Source organism: Trichechus manatus, unplaced genomic scaffold, assembly GCF_000243295.1.
Source record: "Trichechus manatus latirostris isolate Lorelei unplaced genomic scaffold, TriManLat1.0 scaffold00028, whole genome shotgun sequence".
Lineage (NCBI taxonomy): Eukaryota > Metazoa > Chordata > Mammalia > Sirenia > Trichechidae > Trichechus > Trichechus manatus.
In genome coordinates this window covers 12,904,244-12,926,623 of record NW_004443964.1, presented here as the reverse complement: position 1 = coordinate 12,926,623, position 22,380 = coordinate 12,904,244, and the positions used below count along the sequence as shown (strand labels likewise).

General features: G+C 40.9%; 1 protein-coding gene across 3 annotated transcripts in view; it reads left to right on the top strand.

Annotated features, from left to right (window-relative positions):
- The first annotated feature begins 17,449 nt into the window (after positions 1 to 17,449).
- MAP2K6 (mitogen-activated protein kinase kinase 6) overlaps positions 17,450 to 22,380 on the top strand; it is a 115,795-nt gene continuing 110,864 nt past the window's right edge. For all 3 annotated transcript variants that reach the window (XM_023729280.1, XM_023729278.1, XM_023729279.1), the window contains exon 1: positions 17,450 to 17,818. In XM_023729280.1, coding sequence (XP_023585048.1) covers positions 17,803 to 17,818 — 16 coding nt within the window. In that variant the 5' untranslated portion in view covers positions 17,450 to 17,802. The remainder of the gene's footprint in view (positions 17,819 to 22,380) is intronic.

Here is a 22,380-nt window from a genome sequence, read left to right as displayed (position 1 = left end):
TTGTACTATCCTCTTCCTTCTCATAGTTTATATGCAGGCACACAAAGGCATTATGACCATTACATAACAGAGAACTGGGCAAGGCTAGAGTGTGTGCAGAGGCAGAACTCTGCCCTCTCTGTGGAATGTGCTCGAAATAAGTTTAAGTAGATGGGGGAAATTTAGGGAGAGTGGGTGAAAAGAGAGTAATCAACCAATCTCTGTGTTCTGTTCATTCAGGTTATTTTCAAGAAAAGAGGGGAAAGCTGTAAAATATCTGTTTCTTACAATACGTGAATTTCCACTTTTGATTATTTGTCAGTTAGTTATGAACATTTTACACACACACACTGTTTGTACATATGTTGCCAGGGAAATAGTTCAACAGCAAGGTGCCACTGGTACAGCGAAAGAACAAACAAAGCTAGGCAAACATTCAAGGAAAACTCTGAGGTAGCAAAGACACAGCGCCTGCTTTTGAACTCTGGAATCTCTTACACGGCTCTCTCCTGCCCAAACAGCGTGCCATGATCATGAGTAGAATCACCTGAGGGGGTCCAAACGTGAGGCATTTCCATTCTCAGCCCTCCACGTCTCCCCCAAGTACAACAAAACCAGCACAATGGCTATGAGGTGCAGAAGGGATTAACAGATCGTCCTTACTCGACCTTTTCCTCACTTCCATTTGAAGACAACAGGTGGTTCATTTCAGTTACAGATTTGTGTTCCAATCCTGAAGCCTAGACTAAAGATCATAAACAGATCCACTGAATACCTGTTTTCCCAAGAATGAAAGATACTCATGTTCAGAGGCAGATGCCCAAATCCTTTCAAGCTCTACATCTTCCACAACACTCACTGGTAATTACTACTTGTCAGTGCTTGTTAAGGATGGCTTCCATCCACTTTCTGAATCCCAGGAATGAAATATATACAGAGTGGCCATACTTGCTGAGATTCCTCACGGAGACTCTGCAATTCCAGCACACTTCGTTATCTCAGTGTGCCAACATAAAATATACATATATATGTATATACACGCACATACATTTTGCATTTGTAAAACTGAAGAAAGCTCAATAACCTTCAGGGAAATTAGTCTTTGTTCTTGGAGCATTACAAGTGCATTGCATAAATTGTCTGTTCCAATGAACACTGAAATAGAGCTAAGAGTGGGCACATATAGCATCTTGAAAAATGATTTCATATTCCTTGTTATTCTGCTTCCAAAGCATTATACAAAATTGATTGAAGAGATAACTGGAGTATCATCCGCCACAGAGGAGGGTTACTGCTCAGCTCTTCATCTCCCTCATGACTTATTTTTAAAGCGCTGTTTTTAAGAGACAAGGCACAATTCATTTTTGGGAAGGCACACTGAGAGATATTCGCTCAGCACTTGCTGCAGAAACTTCCTTTTTTCTTCGAAGGAATCTCAGTCACAGGAAACATGCAATCTCATTGTTGTTGGGTGCCTTTGAGTCGATTCCCACTTAGAGCGACCCCATATGACAGAGTGGAACTGCCCCATAAGGTTTTCTTGGCTGTAGTCTTTACAGAAGCAGATTGCCAGCTCTTTCTTCTGTGGAGCTGCTGGGGGGTTCTGAACTGCCTACCTTTTGGTTAGCAGCCGAGCAGTTAACCACTGTGCCACCAAGGCTCCTTATAATAACTACAGAAAATGGGCATAACAAATATTGTGGAGAGAAAGCAATAGGATATGCTACCTATAGGTTGGACTTCATAATTTTTCTGAATGCTTATTAAACTTAAACATAACCCTATTTATCCTTTTGAAATTCTGCAGATTCTTATAAGATGATCTTCACATCTGGACTCGTCTTACACTGACAAAAGAATAATACTATATTCTACGCATGTTTATTACTGATTATGATGGAAAGTAAAATATCTCACCTAATAAAAAATTATGTAATATTTCTTTATTTTCTGTTTCTTCCCTCTTAACCCGTTGTTGTTGAGTTGATTCTGACTCATAGCTACCCTATAGGACAGAGTAGAATGGCCCCATAGGGTTTCCAAGGAGGAGCTGGTGGATTTGAACTGCCGACCTTTTAGTTAGCAGCCAAGCTCTTGACCACTGCACCACCAGGGATCCTTCTTTTCTCTTATTCCTACCTAATTCCAAATAATCCATGTGGCTCATTTTGGATAGATATTAAACAAATACTTTAAAGACTGAATAAACCAATAAATCTTTAATAGCAGTTTCTCCATTTTAAATAATAAAACCCCCCAAAACACATGCTTAAATCCTCCTACCATTTCATTGTCAGGTAACTAGGACGTCAGGGAAAACATTAAAAATCTGCCTAACATAAATTTAAAAAATGAGTTAATTAGTCAACTAACAAGTCAATTAGTAAAAAAGCAGCAGCCGGTAGTACTAGTCAGAAGACAAAAATACAAAGTCAATGAATATAAGAAAAAATATATATATAAAAGTAAAATGGAAGAATTTTAGGACTAAGGTCCTACTGCATTCAAATGATTGGAAAGTACCAAAATAATGTCATCAGTATATTTCTTTAATAAGGAAAACAATACCATGAAGACAGTGATCACTGAAGCCTGACAACCCTTTCCACCTCTCATTAACCACATTATGCCCCCTGCTGTTCACTTCGTTAATCTATGGCATTCTGTGGCCAAAGGCCTACATAATTTATGCCCTCGCTATTCAGCTGTCCTTTAAATCCATTCCACACTGTGGAATGAAATTATTTTCTCCAGATGGCCTCCATTTATTCTTAACAAGCATCCAACAGGGTTTTGATTTGCTGCAATAATAAAATATTTCTTCTTTCTTTCTCTTCCACTAGGCTAAGCATTTTTATTCATATTTCCTTATGTTGGTGGTAACACTAATTTTAGTGCTTTCTTCTTTTTTTTTTCCAGAGCCTTCTTAAAAGACCTTTTTCTTATCACTTGGTAAACACATCTTCTTATATCCCAATTTTCTTCTATTTCAAATACAGTATCATCATTCTCAACAAAGGAGCCAAGGCCTGAAAATTCAATACTAGCAACAGTAACAAAAAACCCCAATAGCTAATAGCCATGGAGCACATATCATGTACCAGGCACTGTTCTAAGAGCTTTAAGGGTTAGTTCATTTAATCTTCTCCATGTGCCAAGAGGTAGTTACCATTATCATCATCAGATGAGGAAGCCGAGGCATAGAGAAGTGATTTGCTTGGTCCAAAGTCACAGAACTAGTAATTAGAGAAGCTGCGAGTCCAACCCAAGCAGTCTAGCTCCAGAGCCTGTGCCTTAGTCCCCTTACAATCTGGGCAAAATTATATAGGTATGTCTTTGTTGTTGGGTGCTGCTGAGTCAATTTCAACTCACAGTAACCCCAGCTGAGCGGGCAGAACTGCCCCCATAGGGTTTTTCTAGGCTGCAGTCTTTACAGGAGCAGATCACCAGGTCTTTCTCCCATGGAGCTGCTGGGTGAGTTCAAACGACCAATGGTTAGTAGCCATGTTGCTTCATTGTTACACCACCAGGGGTCCTTTTATATAGCTATAGCAGAGACGTGGGGCCCTGGTTGTGCAGTGGTTAAGTGTTTGGCTGCTAACCAAAAGGTCGTCAGTTTGAATCCACCAGCGGCTCCTTGGAAACCCTATGGGGCAATTCTACTCCGTCCTATAGGGTCCCTATGAGTCGGAATCAACTCAATAGCAATGGTTTTTTTCCAACCCATAGATTTGAACTGCACAGCCTAGACAAATTATGCCTTTCAAAAATTGAAAGGAGAAGGTAATGGGAACAGGAATTAGTCACAGAAACAAGCTAGAGTTGGGTCAATTTGTCGGCTTCTATATAATTTTGTTCAGAAAAGTGGCAGCTTCCAAAGCTATATTCTTGACATTTGACACTTAGTATCTCTCCCAAAGTCTTTAAAACATAAAACTAGGGTCCAAAAATCACATTTACTTGAAAATTTATGGCACGGAATCCTTCACAACGTTTGCAGTCTAAATCACAATGAATAGTAACGCATCAGCTGAACTGTCTTAAATCCTCTATCATCAACTGTTTGAGTAAAAAATACAATAAGGATTTTTAAGTGGAGCTGAGATTATAGAAAAGCTTATGTGCTCCTGAAGTCCCTGGGTGGTGCAAATGGTTAACACATTTGGCTGCTAAACGAAAGGTTGGCAGTTAGAGTCCACCAAGAGGTACCTCAGAAGAAAGGTCTGGTGACCTACTTCTGAAAAATCAGCCACTGAAAACCCTACAGAGCACAGTTCTACTCTGACATACACGCGGTCACCATGACTCGGAATTGACTTGACAGCAACTGGTACTGGTATTTTACACTTGGGGTGCCGTGTTGCTCACATTTTATAAGTTGCAGAATTTGCTTTTAACCTAGTCTGATAGACAGTTAGATGTCATAGCAACGTGGAACAGTGAGCTATCATTTAGTACTCTCCTTTCTTTCTTCTATAATGTCACTAACATATACTGTGGACCTACTTCAGTTTCCCTAGCTTCCAACTGGGAGGCACTCAGGTTTACTACCTCATTAAGATGGGGTAAAGGAGCCCCGGTGGTACGACAGTTAAGCACTTGCTGCTAACCGAAAGGCCGGCAGTTTGAACCCCCTCAGCCACTCTGAGAGAAAGAACTCTAATCTGAAGATTCCAAACCAAAACCAAACCTGTTGCCCCTTGAGTCGATTTCGACTCATAGCAACCCTATAGGACAGGGTAGAACTGCCCCATAGTGTTTCCAAGGAGGGGCTGGTGGATTCAAACTGCCGACCTTTTGGTTAGCAGCCGAGCTCTTAATCACTGTGCTACCAGGGCTCCAATCTAAAGATGAGAGCCGAGAAAACGCTGTGTGGCAGTTCTACTCGGTCGCGTGAGGTCACCGTGAGTAGGGATCCACTCCACAACACCTAGCAACAAGAACACCAAGATGGGGAAAGAAATACCGTTACGATGTTCATAAATTCTTTAAAGATTTTACATGGCATATTTTAAAATAGTTATTAGAAGCTCCTATTATACACAAAATTCATGACTCATTCGAAGTTATGAATCATTAAAAGTCAGGTATAATTTTTGTTGGTTTATCTCATAAAGAACTGTTTGGGTATTAAAAGAAAAAAAAATCACCCTAGTGTCCACTGAAAACATATAGAATGAGTCTCCTAAATCACGGATCTCCTGGAAATAAGTTTTTTAAAAACGTATACATGAAATTTCCTACATTTTTCTTTGAAATTTCCACAAGCCTTCCAAAATTCATTCCTTTGCCAGATGGTATTACCATACTCCACACAATTTCTTCCTATACTGTAGCATTCGATTTGGCAGCATGCCCCAAAAAGTGTTTAATAAATGCATTTTGATATTTATTTCGGTTAAAAAAAGAAAGAAACCGCCAACCTTTTGATTAACAGCAGAGTGCTTTAGCCACTACGCCACCAGTACTCCGAAAGGATAAATAAAAAACCAAAAAAAAAAAACCAAACCTGTTGCCGTCGAGCTGATTCCAACTCATAGCAACCCTATAGGACAGAGTAGAACTGCCCCACAGAGTTTCTAAGGAGCACCTGGTGGCTTCGAACTGCCAGCCTTTTGGTTAGCAGCCGTGGCACTTAACCACTATGCCACCGTATAAAATGGAAATCTCTAGTTGTCTTTAGCAAGTATGCAGGGTTTGTAATTTTTCTCTATCTCCCATTTAAATGTAAATAAGGTGAGGCTGTTGGAAAGGGAGGTGGAGCAGTGGTTAAGCAGTCTGCTACTAACAGAGGTTGACAGTTGGATCCCACCAGGCTCTCTGCAGGAGAAAGATGTGGCAGTCTGCTTCTGTAAAGATTTACAGCCTTGGAAACCCTACGGGGCAGTTCTATTCTGTCCTACAGGGTCACTATGAGTTGGAATCAACTCAATGACAACAGGTTTTGTTTTTTAAGAGTACAACCTAGTATGTCCTTGTTGTTTACTTCTGATACTGTAGGCTTTAGAATCGTGAATAAGCGTGGAGCATTGGAGCTCAGGCTATTGTACCATAAAGAGGTTAACCTTAACCTTTATGGATGGGAGGAAGCCTAACCTACAAGATGCCATCAGCAGTTTAATTTATTTACAAGTAATTAAACCAGAAAACCAAACCCACTGACATCCAGTTGATTCTGACTCACAGTGACCCTACAGGACAGAGCAGAACTGCCTGTAGGATTTCCAAGGCTGTAATCTTTATGGAAGCAGACTGCCACATCTTTCTCCCACGGAGCAGCAGGTGGATTCGAACCACTGACTTTTCGGTTAGCAGCCGAGTGCTTAAACACTGCACCACCAGGGCTCCTTTTACAAGTAACTGTACAATTATATAATACTTATAAAATACTACTCAGTTAAGCTGAGTCCCTGGGTGGGGCCAATGATTAATGCTTGGCTGCTAATTGAAAGGTTGGAGGTTTGAATCCATCCAGAGGCACCTCAGAAGAAAGGACTGGACATCTACTTCCGAAAACTCAGTCAGTGAAAACCCTGTGGAGCACAGGTCTACTTTGATACCTATGGGGTCACCATGAGTTGGAATCAAGTGGATGGCAACTGGATTCAGTTGTGTTAATTAAAAAATAAATAGAACCTACTGTTTTTATGAGTTTGGCCCACAAATAAAATTATTAGTCTGTCTCAAAAGAAAGCAAATATGGAAAATCAGAACTATTTTCTACTTATCTGCCATATGCTGTTAATAACAGCAAAACTCTCCTTTTAGACATGAATACAAATCCAAAAATTTAATAACAAGTTTATATATTACGTTGACGAATTATTTCTATACCACTGTAGTTCAGACAATTTAATTTCCTATGGTGTTTTAGACTTTTTCTATAACTTGCATATATCACCTACCTAAAATGCTTCCCAGAATATTTTAGGGTTTTTTTTCCAAAGTACAGCAGGTCAGTATGACCTGATTATTCAGGTCTGTGACCGAAGCCCAGTACCATCTATTAATATCAACATAAACAGATCAAGGAGCCTTGAAGGGCACAACACTTTGTCCTGTATCAGTGTTTCTAACTCATCCTCAAATAGTACAGCGTTTATTGAATTGTCACAGTGCATTGTTGGCCAAGGTACAGAGTGTAAAAGAGATATACAAATCTATTGTGGACTTGATAAGTCCTCAGTTGGGCTTCTCCCATTAACACCAAACCAGGCAAAATGTGACCAGATTACACTTTGTCCAAAAAAAGGGCACATTTCTAGGGCATTTATTAAAAGTGATCTAGCTTAAGACTAGATTGGAAGGCTTAAGGTAAGAAAGTAGGAATCAGAAAACAAAGTTTGTTACATTTGCAGTCAAGACAGTTCTGCCTCACGCGTTTTTCCATCTTGTCAAAGTAAAGCAACAACCTGAGATGCTGGTAACAAATGGGGGGTTGAGACTGCTCGTTTCACAGTGTTACTGTAAGGATGGAGTCCCTGAGTGGTGCAAATGGTTAATGTGCTCAGCTGATAACCAAGGTTGGAGGTTCAAGTCCACTCTGAGGTGCCTTGGAAGAAAGGGCTGGTGATCTACTCCCCAAAAATCAGCCATTGAAAATCCTATGGAGTATACAGTTCTACTCTGACACACATGGGGTCACCATGAGTCGGAATCGACTAGGCGGCAAGTGATTTTTGTTGTGAGGATAAAGTGATATGATATACCTGGAAAGAGTTTGCAAACTGTAAAACATTAGCTAAATGCTATGAACATTACCTACACGATTTTAAGCTTCTTAGGCCAGGAATCATACTTTGCTCATTTTCATAACCAATACCATACCTATCACCACTGCAGTCTTAACTGGAGTCTGATTACTTTTTAAAATGTGATATATTAAACCAGGGTGATTCCTTCTCCTTTTTTCTTTTGCTCCCTGGGATAAAAACTAAATTTGTGAGATATGTCTTTTATAGCTGCCATTTTTCAGGCTGTAGTTTATATTTTGAGTTTTCTTAAGCCTTCTTTAAATATACCAATCTAGTATTTAAACATACTAAGACTTGAATATGCTGAGAAATATGTAGGAAAAGTAAAATCGGTGGAAAGTCATATATACTCAAGGAAAACTGAGAGAAAAAAAAAATTTGTATCTTGTAAGATTCGTGGGAAATAACCTGAGTGCCCATCAACAGACGAATGGATAAACAAATTGTGGTACATACATACAATGGAATACTATGCAATTATAAAGAATAATGAGGAGTCCTCCAAACATCTGATAACATGGATGAATCTGAAGGACATTATGCTGAGTGAAATAAGTCAATCACAAAAGGACAAATACTGTATAGTCTCAGTTTTATAAAAAGTCAAGAATGGTATACACACAGAAAGCAACATTCTTTGATGGTTACCAGGAATGGGAGGGGAAGGGAGGGGAAATCACTTTCTAGATAGTAGACACTAGTTATTTCTGGTGAGGGGAAAGGCAATACCCAATATGGGTAAAGTCTGTACAACCTGTCCAGTGTAAATGAAAACACTAAGAACAACACAAGAATAAAGGACAATTTTAGTAAATGCTTTAACATACAATTCTGCAATAACAATAATAACAACCAAAAAATGTGTGTGGTTGCATAGGTAGACACGTATGCATGTATGTGTATAGGAAGACACATGTGAGTACATGGGCATGCATGCACAGGTATATCTGTAAAAAAAAACATACCCATTGCCATCGAGTCTAGTCTCACTCATAATGACTCGAGGTATATACATGTTTATGTGTGCTGCATACATATTCATATATATAATAAACCATATAGGGGGCGCAGTTGCAGATACTACCTAGATACAACCAAACACCCTGTGGGATAGGTTTACAGGGTTTGAATGCTTGGGACCATAGTCTCATGGATAACTTGGTCAAATGGCATAAAATAGTTCATAAAGCTAACATTCTACATCCTAGGTTGGTGAGTAGTCCCTGGGATCTTAAAAGCTTGCAAGTGGCCATCTAAGATACAACTATTGGTCTCTACCAGCCTGGAACAGAAGTGAATGAAGGAAACCAATGACTCGAAGAAACTAGTCCAAAGAACTAATAGCCCACATGAACCACGGCCTCATCTAGCCTGAGTCCAGAAGAACTAGATGGTGCCCGACTACCACTACCAACTGTTCTGACTAAGGACACAATAGGAGGTCTTGGACAGAAAGGAGAAGAATGTAGAACAAAACTTAAATTCCTAAAAAAAATGTCAGACTTACCGGACCGAAAGAGACTAGAGGAATCTCTGAGACTATCGTCCTAACATAACTTTTGAACTTGGAACTGAAGCCACTCCACTTTCATCCAAATAATAGATTGGCTTATAAAATAAACACTATCACCCATGAATACTGTGCTCCCTTAAATTATCAACTATATGACACCAGTCAACATTCACCCTAAAACAAAGAGGAGAAGCTAAGGAGGGGTAGGGAAGCTGGATTAATGGAAACAGAACACAAGAATGGAAATAATGAGAATGTTGACAACATTAAGAAAAAGTGTAACCAATGTCATAGAACAAGTTGTGTAGAAATTGTTAAATGGGAACCTAATTTGCTATGTAAGCTTTCACCTAAAACACAATAAATTATTGGGGAAAAAAAAAAAGATTCATAGGAGTCCCTGGATGATGCGAACAGCTAATGTGCTAGGCTGCTCACTAAAAAGTTGGTAGTTTGAGTCCACCCAGAGGCTTCTCGAAACAAGGGCCTGGTGATCTGCTTCTGAAAAATCAGCCATTGGAAACCCCACGGAGCACAGTTCTACTCTGACGCACATGGGGTTGCCATGAATGCGCATCTACTTGATGGCAACTGGTGGCTAAGACTCATAATTGTTAGATAAATGCTCAGTTTAACCAATTTATCGAGAAATATCTATAGCAGGCATGCTATGCACCCACTTCTGTGCTATATAGTATCTCTGGGTCTCAGGTGAAGTATCATCAAAGATTTTACACTACAGTTGTGGACTTAAGACTTTAGCATTAGAAACAGTTCGAGAACAGTGTGATTCCAAAGAAATGACACTCTTGGAAAGGCATTAATCAGTAACTAGGCTTTATAGGAACACGTAGTCAACACCACTCGGTACAGCAGGGATCTGCATATTTTTCCTGTAAAGGGCCAGACAGCAAATATTTTAGGCCTTTTGGGCCAGATAGTCTTGTCACAGCTATTCAGCACTACTATTGTATTACACAAGCGGCCACAGACAGTAGTATGTAAACATGTTCCAATAATACTTTATTTACAGAAACAAGCTGTGGGACAGATTTGTCACAGGGCTGTAATTTGACAACCTCTGTGTAAAAGAAGCCCTGGTGGCGAAGTGGTTAAAGACTTGGCTGCTAACCAAAATGTTGGCGGTTGGAAGCCACCAGCTGCTCCACAGGAGAAAGATGTGGCAGTCTGCTTCCCTAAAGATTACAGCCTTGGAAACCGTATGGGGCAGTTCAGAATCAACTTGACAGCAATGGTTTTTTTGGTTGTAAAGGAATTCTCCCAGCTCTCCCTATAATTTAATAAATGTGCAATATGCACCCCTCACATCACTAGCGTGTACACCAATCACCCCAACCTCTTTCTAGCATATCACCTTTGACAACTGAAACGGTAGCCACAATGAGATTTTTGTTTCCTCGGGGCTAAAAAGGAAGGTGCAGTACATACATAAGGTTCTGGAGGGATGCCCTCTGGAAGAAGTTGCAAAGGGAAAATTCTGGGTGGCCAATGCCTGATTCTTTTTGAATCACCCTGTATAATACAAGCCAGTAATTAGTTAAATCTGAATTGATTCGGTACGTTACAAAGGAGTTCCCAACTTCAGTGTAACTCAGACTATACATATAAAGCACAAAAATAAACAGCATTTACTTTTCTCCTCCTTCCACTCTAATTATCTCTCTTGCACTCTTGCTCTTTCTCTGTGTATATATGGGCGCACGCACGCACACACACACACGTGTATATACATGCACACAGAGAGCTTTTCTGTAGCACTCTGGCTTATTCAGACTTTCTGAAACCAGACAGGACAGGACCAGAGCCCGGCAGAAGATGAATGTTGTGCAAGAGCAAGAAATACACACCCACACCTCTGCGTGTGCACGTATATACACCTGTGTGTGTATTCACATACATACAGAGAGAGAACAAAAGCCTGAGAATGACAGAGAGGATTAGAATGGAAGGAGGAGAAAAACCAAATGCTATTTGGAGTTTCTGGACGGTGCAAACGGTGAAAACATTTGGCTGCTAATGGAAAGGCTGGAGGTTCACGTACACCAAAAGGTGCCTCAGAAGAAAGGCCTGGTGACCTACTTCCAAAAAAAACAGCCACTGAAAACTCTACGGAGCACAGTTCTACTCTGATACATAGGGTCACCATGAGTCAGGAGAGACTCAATGGCAACTGGTATACACTAGAGACCACTCTGATTTTCTGTCTTGACTTAACAGGATTTGAAGTAACTTATTTGTGGCCAGGATTACTTGATCTGAGGATGTGAAGGTGTCTACCACTTGCCAGTGCTTTTCCACGCCACATGGGGGATGCACCAACACTCTTGTAGGGTTAATGCTAGGCTGGGTTCATGTCTATTCTTACTCTCCTGGAACCTACAACTTCTTGTCACTCAGCTCACGCTAACATGCTTGGCAAGGAGTCAATATGGTTCAGGAGAAGAGGTTGAACTGGCATCACCCCAGAGCTCTATACGGCTCCTATATTGCTAAGATACTCTGAACATGTGAATGTTCCCATTTTTTATTCAATGAAAATGTAATTGAATGATGACTCTGGGTAGTCTATTGGCATTTCTATAAGATACATCAGACATTCTTCTTTTTTTTTTAATTGTGCACAGAGCAAATTTGTTTCTCATCAAACAATTAATACACACATTGGTTGCCGACTCTGTGATGTGTCAACACGCTCCCCTTCTTGACTTCGGGTTGATTTTAAAAGCTGTTGATAGTAATTTGAAAATCAAGAACCTTAATGGAGGTCTTAATAGATTATCAGCTGACATATTTTAAATTAGATATAATTAAAATAAAAATTCTTTCTAGTAAATCCCTATGCTGGCATTTCTTTAACTTTTAAAAAAGAATGCTATGTCCTGACAATCAACCTGTCTTAGATTAATTCACTCAGTATGTAATAAGTCCATCCATATATTAGACGAACAAGTATTGATTGAGTACATATTATGTGCTAGGCATATACTAGACCTGGAGCTAAATCATGAAGATAAAACTGTCCCTGTCCAAGCTCAGAGTCAAGAGCCAAATACAGACAGGCAAGGTCTGTCCAGTGAGGTAGGTTGGGAACTGTGGAGGGAACCGATGATTTAGCAGAAGAGATAAGATTTGTACACCAGTAGTATCACTACAAGATTAATGTGCTCAGCTGCTAACACAAAGGTTGGAGGTTCGAATCCACCCAGAGGCACCTCAGAAGAAAGGCCTGGCAACCTACTTCTGAAAAATCAGCCATGGAAAACCCTATGGAACACAGTTCTACTCTGACACACATGGGGCCACTCTGAGTCGAAATCGACTCGACAGCAACAGGTTTTATATACAACATAATTTTCTAGAATTTGGAAAAGTACATACTCAGACTTGAATGCTTAGTTTCAACTTTGGTGCCTTCCTCCCCTCTGTTCCTGACATCTAGCAGGCACTGTTGGAGAACATTCATGAATGTCACCTGCAGCTTAGGATTGCTACCTAGGAGGCAGAATTTCAAACTGTAATATGAGTACTTCTTCTCTCATCTCTTAAGCAATCTCTCTCTTTTTTATTGTGGTGAAAACATATACACCAAAGCATCTATCAACACAACTTCCACATTTACAACTCAGTGACATTGATTCCATTTTCCATGTTGTGCCACCATTTTCACTAGCTCTCACGCGATCTTACAATGGTCACTGGGTAGCTTGCCAGTGCATGAGATCACAAGACCTTCTAATTCATGAACAGAAAGATGTTCAGCCAAAAAGCAGAACGTGTGATCACAATTCTTTCTGTAAATTGCCAGTGGTTTTAATCAGCCATGTGAGCTGGAGCCGTGGAGTGTCAGAACTGGAAGGGACCTGCATTCATTTCTAGGTCTGCTGTAACAAACTACAAACGAGGGGCTTCTAAGAACAGAAATTTATTGTCTTGACCATTCAGGAGGCCAGGAGTGTGAATTCAGAGTGTCAGGAGAGCCATATTCTCTCCAAAGGCTCTAGGGGATGAAACTTCCTTATCTCTCCCAGTTTCTGGCAGCCCTAGGCATTCCTTGGCTTGCAGCTGCAGCATAACTCTGCAGTCATGTGGCTGTCTTCCCTCTGTGTGTCTGTGTCTCCCGTCCCCTTTTATAAGGATACCACTCAGATTAGATTAGGACCCACCCTATTCCAATATGACCTCAGGTTAACTGATAACTTCTTCAAAGACCCTATTTTCAAATAAGGTCACATTCACAGGTACCAGGGATTAGGACTTCAAAGTAAATTTCTGGAGGGATACAATTTAGTCCAGAACATATTCATTGAGCACACCCACTACTACTTCTTCCCCCACCTCTAGAATATTCCCTTTCTAGGTACCTTCTTTCACAAGCAAGTCTAACCTAACCTAAGGGTCTCCTTCCAAGAATCTCACACTTTTAAGCTGACAAAAACCCACTGCCTGTCAAATTGATTCCAACTCATAGCCACCCCATCTGTTACACAGAACTGCTCTATAGGGTATTTTTTTTTGGCTGTAATCTTTACAGAAGCACATCATCAGGCCTTTCTTCCACAGCAGCACAGGAATGGGGTGGGGGAGGTTCAAACCACCAACCTTTCAGTTAGTAGCCACGCGCAAACCGTTTGTGCCACCCAGGGACCTTAGCTGTCGGAGGAGGGCGTTTCCCAGCGTTCTCGTTTCCTGTGCTGTTATTCTCTAGTTTTTCCAGGCTAGCCATGGTCACAAGTCCTTTCTCAATATATTCCATTCATTATCTCAGCACGCACACCAGTGCCCACGCTAGGTACTGTCCTCGGCACTGGGGATGCAGACATGATAGGAAACGTCTCTCACCGCCAGCAGTTCGGTCTCCTGAGTGAGACAAATAGGTAAATGAACACCTGTTAGCCCTATGATGCATGTTAGGAGAGGTGTGTACAGGTGCTGCAGAATTAGGGAACGCACTTAAATCACACCGAGGGTGGGGGATAGGGCGATGCATCACAGAAGGTGTCCTGAAGGAGGTGACAGCTAAACTGAGTCTTCAGAAGGACAAATCGGAATGAACTAGGTAGAGAACGGCAAAGGCTGGCAAGCAGGGGAGCAGGGTATCGAAAAGCAAGGAGATAGCCCCATGTCTTCTGGCTTTAGCATGGAACAGGGTGGGAGATGAGGCTGGAGGGTAGGCAGGGGCCACCTCTTGAGCCAGTTACACCTTGCTGAGGAGTTTGGAATTGATCCTGAAGGTAACTGGAAGCTGAGGGTAGAATGCATCCGACTTGCATTTTAGAAAGATCTGAAGGACAGAAAATTACAAAGATGGGGGATGCAAAGTCAAAACACAAGCCACTTTAAGATAAACACCTGATGTACGTCTCATAAAAGAACAGTCGTGCCCGAAGCCACTCTTACTCTCTCACACGGCTGGGTGAGGGATTCTTCTCTTAGCACCATTACCAGGAAGCCTGGCAAGAAGAGGAAACGCCTCCCACCACACAAGGCACCGCCTCTTCCTTCACCCAGGAATGTGGATCGGAAGAAACCTACCACCAAGGCAGGAAGAAGAACTTTCTCTTCTGCAATCTAAGACTTCACAGAGAGGTTGCGTTTCCTGCCATCCCAATTTCCCACTCAGAATTCAGAAAACATTTTTCCCAGAAAGACAAATGATAAATGTTGCTGTTTTTATATATAGGGCTCAACTGATTTATGGAGGAAAGGTGTTTTGTGTGTACATGTGCATTAGCTGTTGAACATTATCATTGTCTTCCTGGGAAAATGAATGACAGATTGGCTTTCAAAACACCGACCATTTGCCAGTTGTGATTTGTGCGTGTCTAAGCAGAGAAAGCAGGAGCAAAAAGGATGGCAGCAAAACGGTAGCCGTTAAGTTGTGATTAAACTCTTCCATAAAGAAGGGAGTCTGGGGGCAATTTAGGAGCAACTCAGCTGACCATAATAAAATGCAAATTGAAGTCAGCTTTAGGCGGCTGTTCTGGCCTTTCCGGGGCTAAGGAAGGCTACATGCACTTCCAGTAGCTATCCTAGGCCTGGCACACAGCAGGTGCTCCATCAATGTTTGGAAAAGGGAACTGGATGTGTTGAAATGGATCTCCAGGCATATGTCTCCTGGTGAACCAAAACTTTAAAAAATGATGGTTCAATGAGGCTCTGAGATTGTGTGTGCTAGAGGGAGCAAGAAAGAGCAAGAAAGCAAGAAAGGGAATAAGCAACCAACCACTTGCCCTTGAGCCCATTCTTGTCCATTCCGACTCTTGGCGACCCCTTATGTTTCAGAGCAGAACTGTGCCTGTTGAGGTTTTCAAGGGCTGTGACCTTTTGCAAGAAGGGACAGCATGACTTGGCTCAGAAGGACAGTGAAGAAGAGGGTGTGGTGAGTTCCTGCATTCCTGCTCATGGGACAAGGACTGCTTACTCTTAGAGGCAGCAGTTATTATGGACATGAGGTTGCCTTGGTTGACCCTCAATACAATGTCAGTAAAGAAGATCAACTTAAATAAATTAATGCCAGTCTCATGACTTACTGCATATTTGTTTTCACAGTTGATCTGCTGATTTGAAGCTAAAACATAGTGGCCTTCTTCCCTCTGATGCGTCCATCACTCAGAAGGCCCTGGCTTCCTCTGATACAATTTCAAATCTTTCAGAAATAACTTTCCAATCGTTTTCACTAGCAGCCATCAAATCTAGCCAGAGCTTCTTTCACAGTGCCTCTCCTCGGACCATTCTTTCTCTACTGACCTCTCTCTGGCCCCTCCCCGTTCAACCCACCTTGATCACTGAGGGCAAATTTACCTTCTTAAAACAATGCTCTGATTAATTACGGCTCTTTTCAAAACTCTCTCACTGCCTCCCAGCCACCTGTGGAATAAAGTCCAAACCTTTAGCCTTTTAAGGCCCTGTAGAATCTCCACCCATAAATTCCACCCATACCACACCCCTGCATGCAAGGCAACATAGTATCTTTGGAGTCCTCTGAATTAAAAATAATAATAATAATAAAAAGTTGTTATTAAGTGGATTCCAACTCAGGGTGTCTCTACTTGTGTCAGAGTAGAATTGTGCTCCTTAGGGTTTTCAATGGCTGATTTTCTCTGGAAATAGATGTCAGGCCTTTCTTCTGAGGGACCTTGGGTGGACTTGAACCTCCAGCCTTTGGATTAGCAGCTGAGGGCGGTAACTGTCTGCACCACCCTGAATAGGCTGTCTTTATTCTTGCCACTGTGCCGTGTTCGGACCTCAGTAGCCCCAGAACCTCCATTCCTCCCCAACTACCTTAAAAGCCCGTTTCTGAGTTTCAGCCCACGCCCCGCTCGCTCCTTTCAATCCCTCTCTTATTTGCACGGGATTATTCTACACATCTCCAGTTCTGGGTGGTGTCAAAGGATTCGTGCTACCCACCCACTAGCCATGAGCAGTACATGACAACCGGAAGGCCCCAGAACAGTCTCTGGCACCCCCTGGGCGCTCAATAAATGTCTGTTAGTTTTGCTGAATAAATTCAAGGCATTTGACTTTGTTAAAGACTACCACCCCTTTTTCCCCTAGGCCAGGGACTTTCCTCCCCCCAGGTGTGAAAAAGCATCAAAATATTTTAACTTTGATAAAGTTAGTTTTAGCATATAAAACGCAGAACAACTTCTTTAATCCTGCAAGAAATGAGCACCCCCAACCCTCCCTCCCCAAACACCCACCCAGTATTGGATTTTAAATTCCTTGAAGATACTGCACTGGGTTCGTTTCTTACTAAATAAAACTGCATCTTCTCTGTAGCGTAAAGGTAACCTTACCTTTAGCCAGGCAAATCACCAACGAACTCTCCATTCGAGAAAAAATGTTTTATAAAATGGAGGTGTGAGGCTAAAACGTCTAAAGGCAGGAACAGCACAACAGGTGCTGAGCTGCAAAACCAGCACCCTATAAACACCCAAACAGACCTTCTCAGCGAGCCAAATGCTCTTTAGCTTATTAAATGTTCTTTTAAGCTGTTGTTGCAGGGGCGTTTCGAGGACAAAATGCCCCCTCCCCTCGGCCATGCCATTTTTCGCCCATTGCATACAACGGAGTGCGTGTCTGTCCTCTTTATCTGGGCTCAATCTTGATCGCACCCAGTCATCTTGTTCAGTAACCGGAGCGACCACGTTTCCTTAAATCAGCGCCCCAAGGACTCCACGCGGGAACTACATTACCCAGCGGCCCCCGCGCCCTTCGCAGGAAAGACGTCTGCGCACTAAGATACTCAGTTCCAAGTTTGGAGCTTTTAGCTGCCAGCTCTGGCCCATCATGTAGCTGCAGCACAGCCTTGCCTAACGTTGCAACTGGGGGAAAAATCACTTTCCAGTCTGTTTTGCAAGGTGTGCATTTCCATCTTGGTTCTCTGAAAGTCCATCTGCTGCATCGGTCAAGAGAAACTCCACTTGCATGAAGATTGCACGCCTGCAGCTTGCATCTTTGTTGCAAAACTAGCTACAGAAGAGAAGCAAGGCAAAGTCTTTTGTGCTCCCCTCCCCCATCAAAGGAAAGGGGAAAATGTCTCAGTCGAAAGGTAAGAGTCTATTTGCATTACTTGCAAAAATGCAAAGGGTTGTGCATGCATGTATGAATGCATGGATGCAATTTTCGCCTGGCGATTGCATTTTTAAGTTTGAGGTTTTCCACAGCTCAGTTGCATTTCCTGTTTAGTATGTGTCTTTTTTTGCAGACACAGAGAGTTCCTGTAAGGCAGGGCTTGCAGTTCAGCTGTGCATTGACGTTATTTGCATTCTTCTGCTAGGATTACTGAGCTCTTTTTGCCTTTTGCACAGTCAGGACGGATAGAGCAGGTTGGTAGTGTCTAAATGTGCAATGCTTTATACATTTGTAAAAATTCTTTAGTATGCACAGATATTATAAGTAATTTTGCGTGCAACAGGAATACAAACTTTTTAAAAGTCTGTAGGTGAAGATGAAAGGTAAAACTTGAGTTAAACTACGAGGGAATTAATATAATCTTAAATTTCTTTGGGAATGAACCTTTGCGGCGCCAGTGTTCAGCGAAATTTCCATTGATAATCGCTTCGAACATTAGACAACTTTTCATTTTTAAAGGAAGTAAAGGTGAAGTGTGAAGAACAGCTTATTACAGAAAGCAGACAAGAAGTCTTGCTCTTCTGAGATTTTGCACTTTATACCAATTGCTTATTGGCTCACAGTATTTAGAAGCAGCAGCGAGGACGTAAAGAATGTTTATGTCTCTGCCCCATTTGGGAGATGCTTTGCATCTCGAGGGGAAAATTTGGGGGAAAAACTGTCCTTTTAAACATAACAACAACGTGGGGGGGACTGCACTATTTCATTGACAAGTCTAATGAAATCTTTTAAGTGTGTAATTGCATATATTTAGTCAAATGTAATAGGTCAGAAGTCCAGTGTTATGGTTGTTTTATGATTTTTTTTTTCTATTAACTTTTTTACACAGTTACTGTATTTTGCAGGATTAATGTGATCCTGGGGAGGGGATTTAAGATTTTTTCTGACATGGCATCAGATAGCTGAGGGGGTTTTGTGAGATGCCTGTAGGGTCCTAAGCCACTTGTTCCGGAATAAACCCTCTTTAATATAGAGAAAGCATATGCTATGTGAGAAAGCATGGAATGAAGAAGAGATAAGTGAGGCACCCCAGTAATCGTTACTACCTGGGGCACAATTTGAGGAAGACCTGGCAAAATAGAAGTGTCTATAAACTTTTTGCCACTTTATTTTTTTGGAGTCCTTGCACGACTTTTTAATCCTACCTGATGAAGATCATGCATCTCAATAGCCTAAAAGGGAAGTGATAGTCTCAAGAGTTCGAAGCAGGGCTCTGCTTTTCTTTGAGTATTAGAGGAGAATGAAAACTTGGAAAGTTAAGAGTGCGTAGGTACCTAGGAATTGGCATTATGAGGTGGAGATGTTCCTTAATGTGGGGAAAACCTACAGTCTCCTAATTGAGCAGAGAAATAACAGTTTAGAAGAGAGCCTTGCTTTGATGTGTTAAAAAGATGGTATCTAGTTAGTTTGTATTGGTAAAACATTCATTCGTTCAGTTCAGTTTAATATAAGTATAAATATGTATTATGATATATGTGTGTATGTATATGGGTATATATATATACATGCATATGTATATATGTATATGTACACATAAACCAAAAACACCAAACCCATACCCAGTGAGTTAATTCGAACTCATAACAACCCTATAGGACAGAATAGAACTGCCCCATAGGGTTTCCAAGGGGCAGCTGGTGGATTCAAACTGCTGATCTTTTGGTTAGCCTCTGTAGCTCGCCATAGCTCTTAACCACTGCACCACATACATGTATATGGACACATACATACATATAGAGAATTTCTCCTAACATGATTTACCCATTACTACCTTTAGTGTATCTATTACTATATGTCGTGCACGGGATTTGGGGACACACAATAATATTTTAAATGTAGTCTTTTCCTTCAAGGAATTTGCCCATTGGGTTGGGGAAAGAAAGCATGGGTACAAATCACTGTAATATGAGGTAACTGGACAGGCATTGGAGAGAAATGTCACTATTGGCATTTAGAGAGAAGTGACCCAAGAAGGTTTCACGAAGAAGGAGGTGTTTAAGGAGCTTAAGGCCTTTGGAGCTTGGAGTCTAAATTAAATCAGGTTCCTTTTACCATCTTTTTGGGCTCTCTCATAAAGTAGCTAGCTCCCTCCTGGTAGAGCAAGTTTCTGAGTTGGGAAGCTAAAGGAGTTATTAGCATGGTACTCTTCCATGGTGACTGTGCCCAGAATGGATCAGGTACTGGTGGCCCTCATATCAATGCCCATTTACTCACGTGAGTTTCTTAATTAGGCCATGTTTGGAAGGTAGTTCTGGTGTGAGCACGAGGATCTGGCCCAAAGGGAAAATTCGTGATAGAAAGAAGTGGGCGATCATTTCAAAAATGGCAGAGGAGCCTTGGCCTGGACTTTAACTGTAGAATTGGCCTAATTCAGTTCCAGTATTCTCAAACGGCCAAACCATTTTTTGTTGTTGTTGTTGCAGTACCAAAATTCTTTGTAATACTATAACCCAATGAGATGGGAGGAAAAATGAAAGGTGGGTACAACCTCATAGTATTGAAGAATTTAACCACATGTTCAATTCAAGGGCCTTTACGAACTTTCTAGATCACTATAATTCGCTTTTACAGACCTCTAATTTAAGGCACAGCCGAGGCAAAAGAATTACAGACTCCTTGGGAGCTGGTAGGACTGGGTTACTTCTTTCCAGCCTTAACAACAGTGAGATTCCGAGAAAGAATTTCTTAAAAAGAAATTTTGCTTTCCACAGTTGTAACTTTAGGTGGTAGGCTTTTCAGCTTGTTTATATTAGCTGTCTGGGGTTGAGCTGACATTTTTCAAATATTAAAGTGGTAGAATGCCTTTTGAGGAAATCTGAAATGTAAGTTAACAGGAAGGGCACCCAGAAGGTGCAGGAATTCCTGCACATTACAGGAAGACAGGCTACAGGAAAAATGTGTCATCTACACGACCCCGAGAGAAAAAAACCATTGTTATCAACCATAATAATCTGGAGGGAGGGAGGGAGGGAAAGGGGGGGGGAGAGAGGGAGGCCTGACTTCGCCCAGTTCACCTGAAAATATACAAAAAGTTTGCCCCTGTTAAAATACTGCTTCCTATTCCTCCCCTATTCACTTTTAAACAAATGCTAGTTTATCCTAGTTTAATACAGTCATAGGTAAATCATGGTATGAGAAATGCCTATAAGGCATACTTCACAAGCATGTAAGAGCATGGTAGGAAAAGGCTTAACCCTACTATGAGTTCTTTGCTTCTGTATTTCATTTCGCCCTGGGAAATGAAATGTGTAAATTTCTCATTCTGTGGAAATTCCTTTGTTAGGTTGTACCAGACGGGCTTGTCATGCTTAGCCTGTAATCTGAGCCAGTATGTTTTATAACCACGTACATTTCAGGACACAAAATCAGAATAGTTACCTTGGGCTCCCTGAGCTTGTTTTGTATTATGGTTGCTTTCAGTACTTTACAGCCTATGCATGTTGCTAGTGGGAGATTTCAGGGGGATCTCTTGGTGGTCAATTTAGTGCTGGGGAAAAGCACTGAGAATCTCATGCTTTGTTTTTCAGAGATTAGTGTTATTTGAACCACTCCCCACTATTTTCAAATCTGAAAGATCTATGAGGAATATTTTTAAAATAAAAAAAACAGAAGTAATGAAATAATAAAGACAATATTAGAAATCAATAAAATAAAAAAAAAAATAAAAAAAATTACATAAGTAATACTTGTTCATTATAGACACATTTAAAAATATAGAAAAGGAAAGTAAAAATCACTAGTTAGCATGATATACATTTCGATATATATTCTTCTGGATTTTTTTCCTTTATATATGTATATGAAAAATCTAAAATATGTGTAAAACGAACGTCAATTTAGTTACTTTTTGTTTCACTTACCAATATGCTGTGAAATATTTCCAAGTTAATATTTTCTACATGTATAATATCCAATTCCATTGAATTTATTTCACTAGAACCCTATTGCTTAGTAATTTTCAATATTATCAGTAACACCATGATGATCATTCTAGTTCATACATCGTTGTGCATATTTTGGTCTTAGATTAAATGCCAGGAAGTAAAAGTATTGGTTATGGGTATCCAGTTCTTCCCCACTCCGCATTCTCTGCTCCACCTTATGAAAATAGCTTTATAATAATAATGATAGTAATGATATATATGCATTCAAGAATTTAGACAATAGATCAATTCATAGTAGGAATGTAAAAACCACTCACTCAAAGTCATACCGTCCGGTGCTAATTACTGTTAACTTTTGGGTGACAATCTCTCTGCATCTGTACACGCGTGCACACCCACACCCACACCCACACCCACACACACACATGCAGTTTTACATACTGTGTGTGATATATTGCGACTTGCTTTTTATACCCTACTATATATCTTGGACCTCTTTCTGTATCTGTACACATAAAGTTTCTTGAATCTTTTTCTGACAATTGCATATTCGAATTTATAAGAATGTAAGCATTTATTTAACCAGTCTCTCATG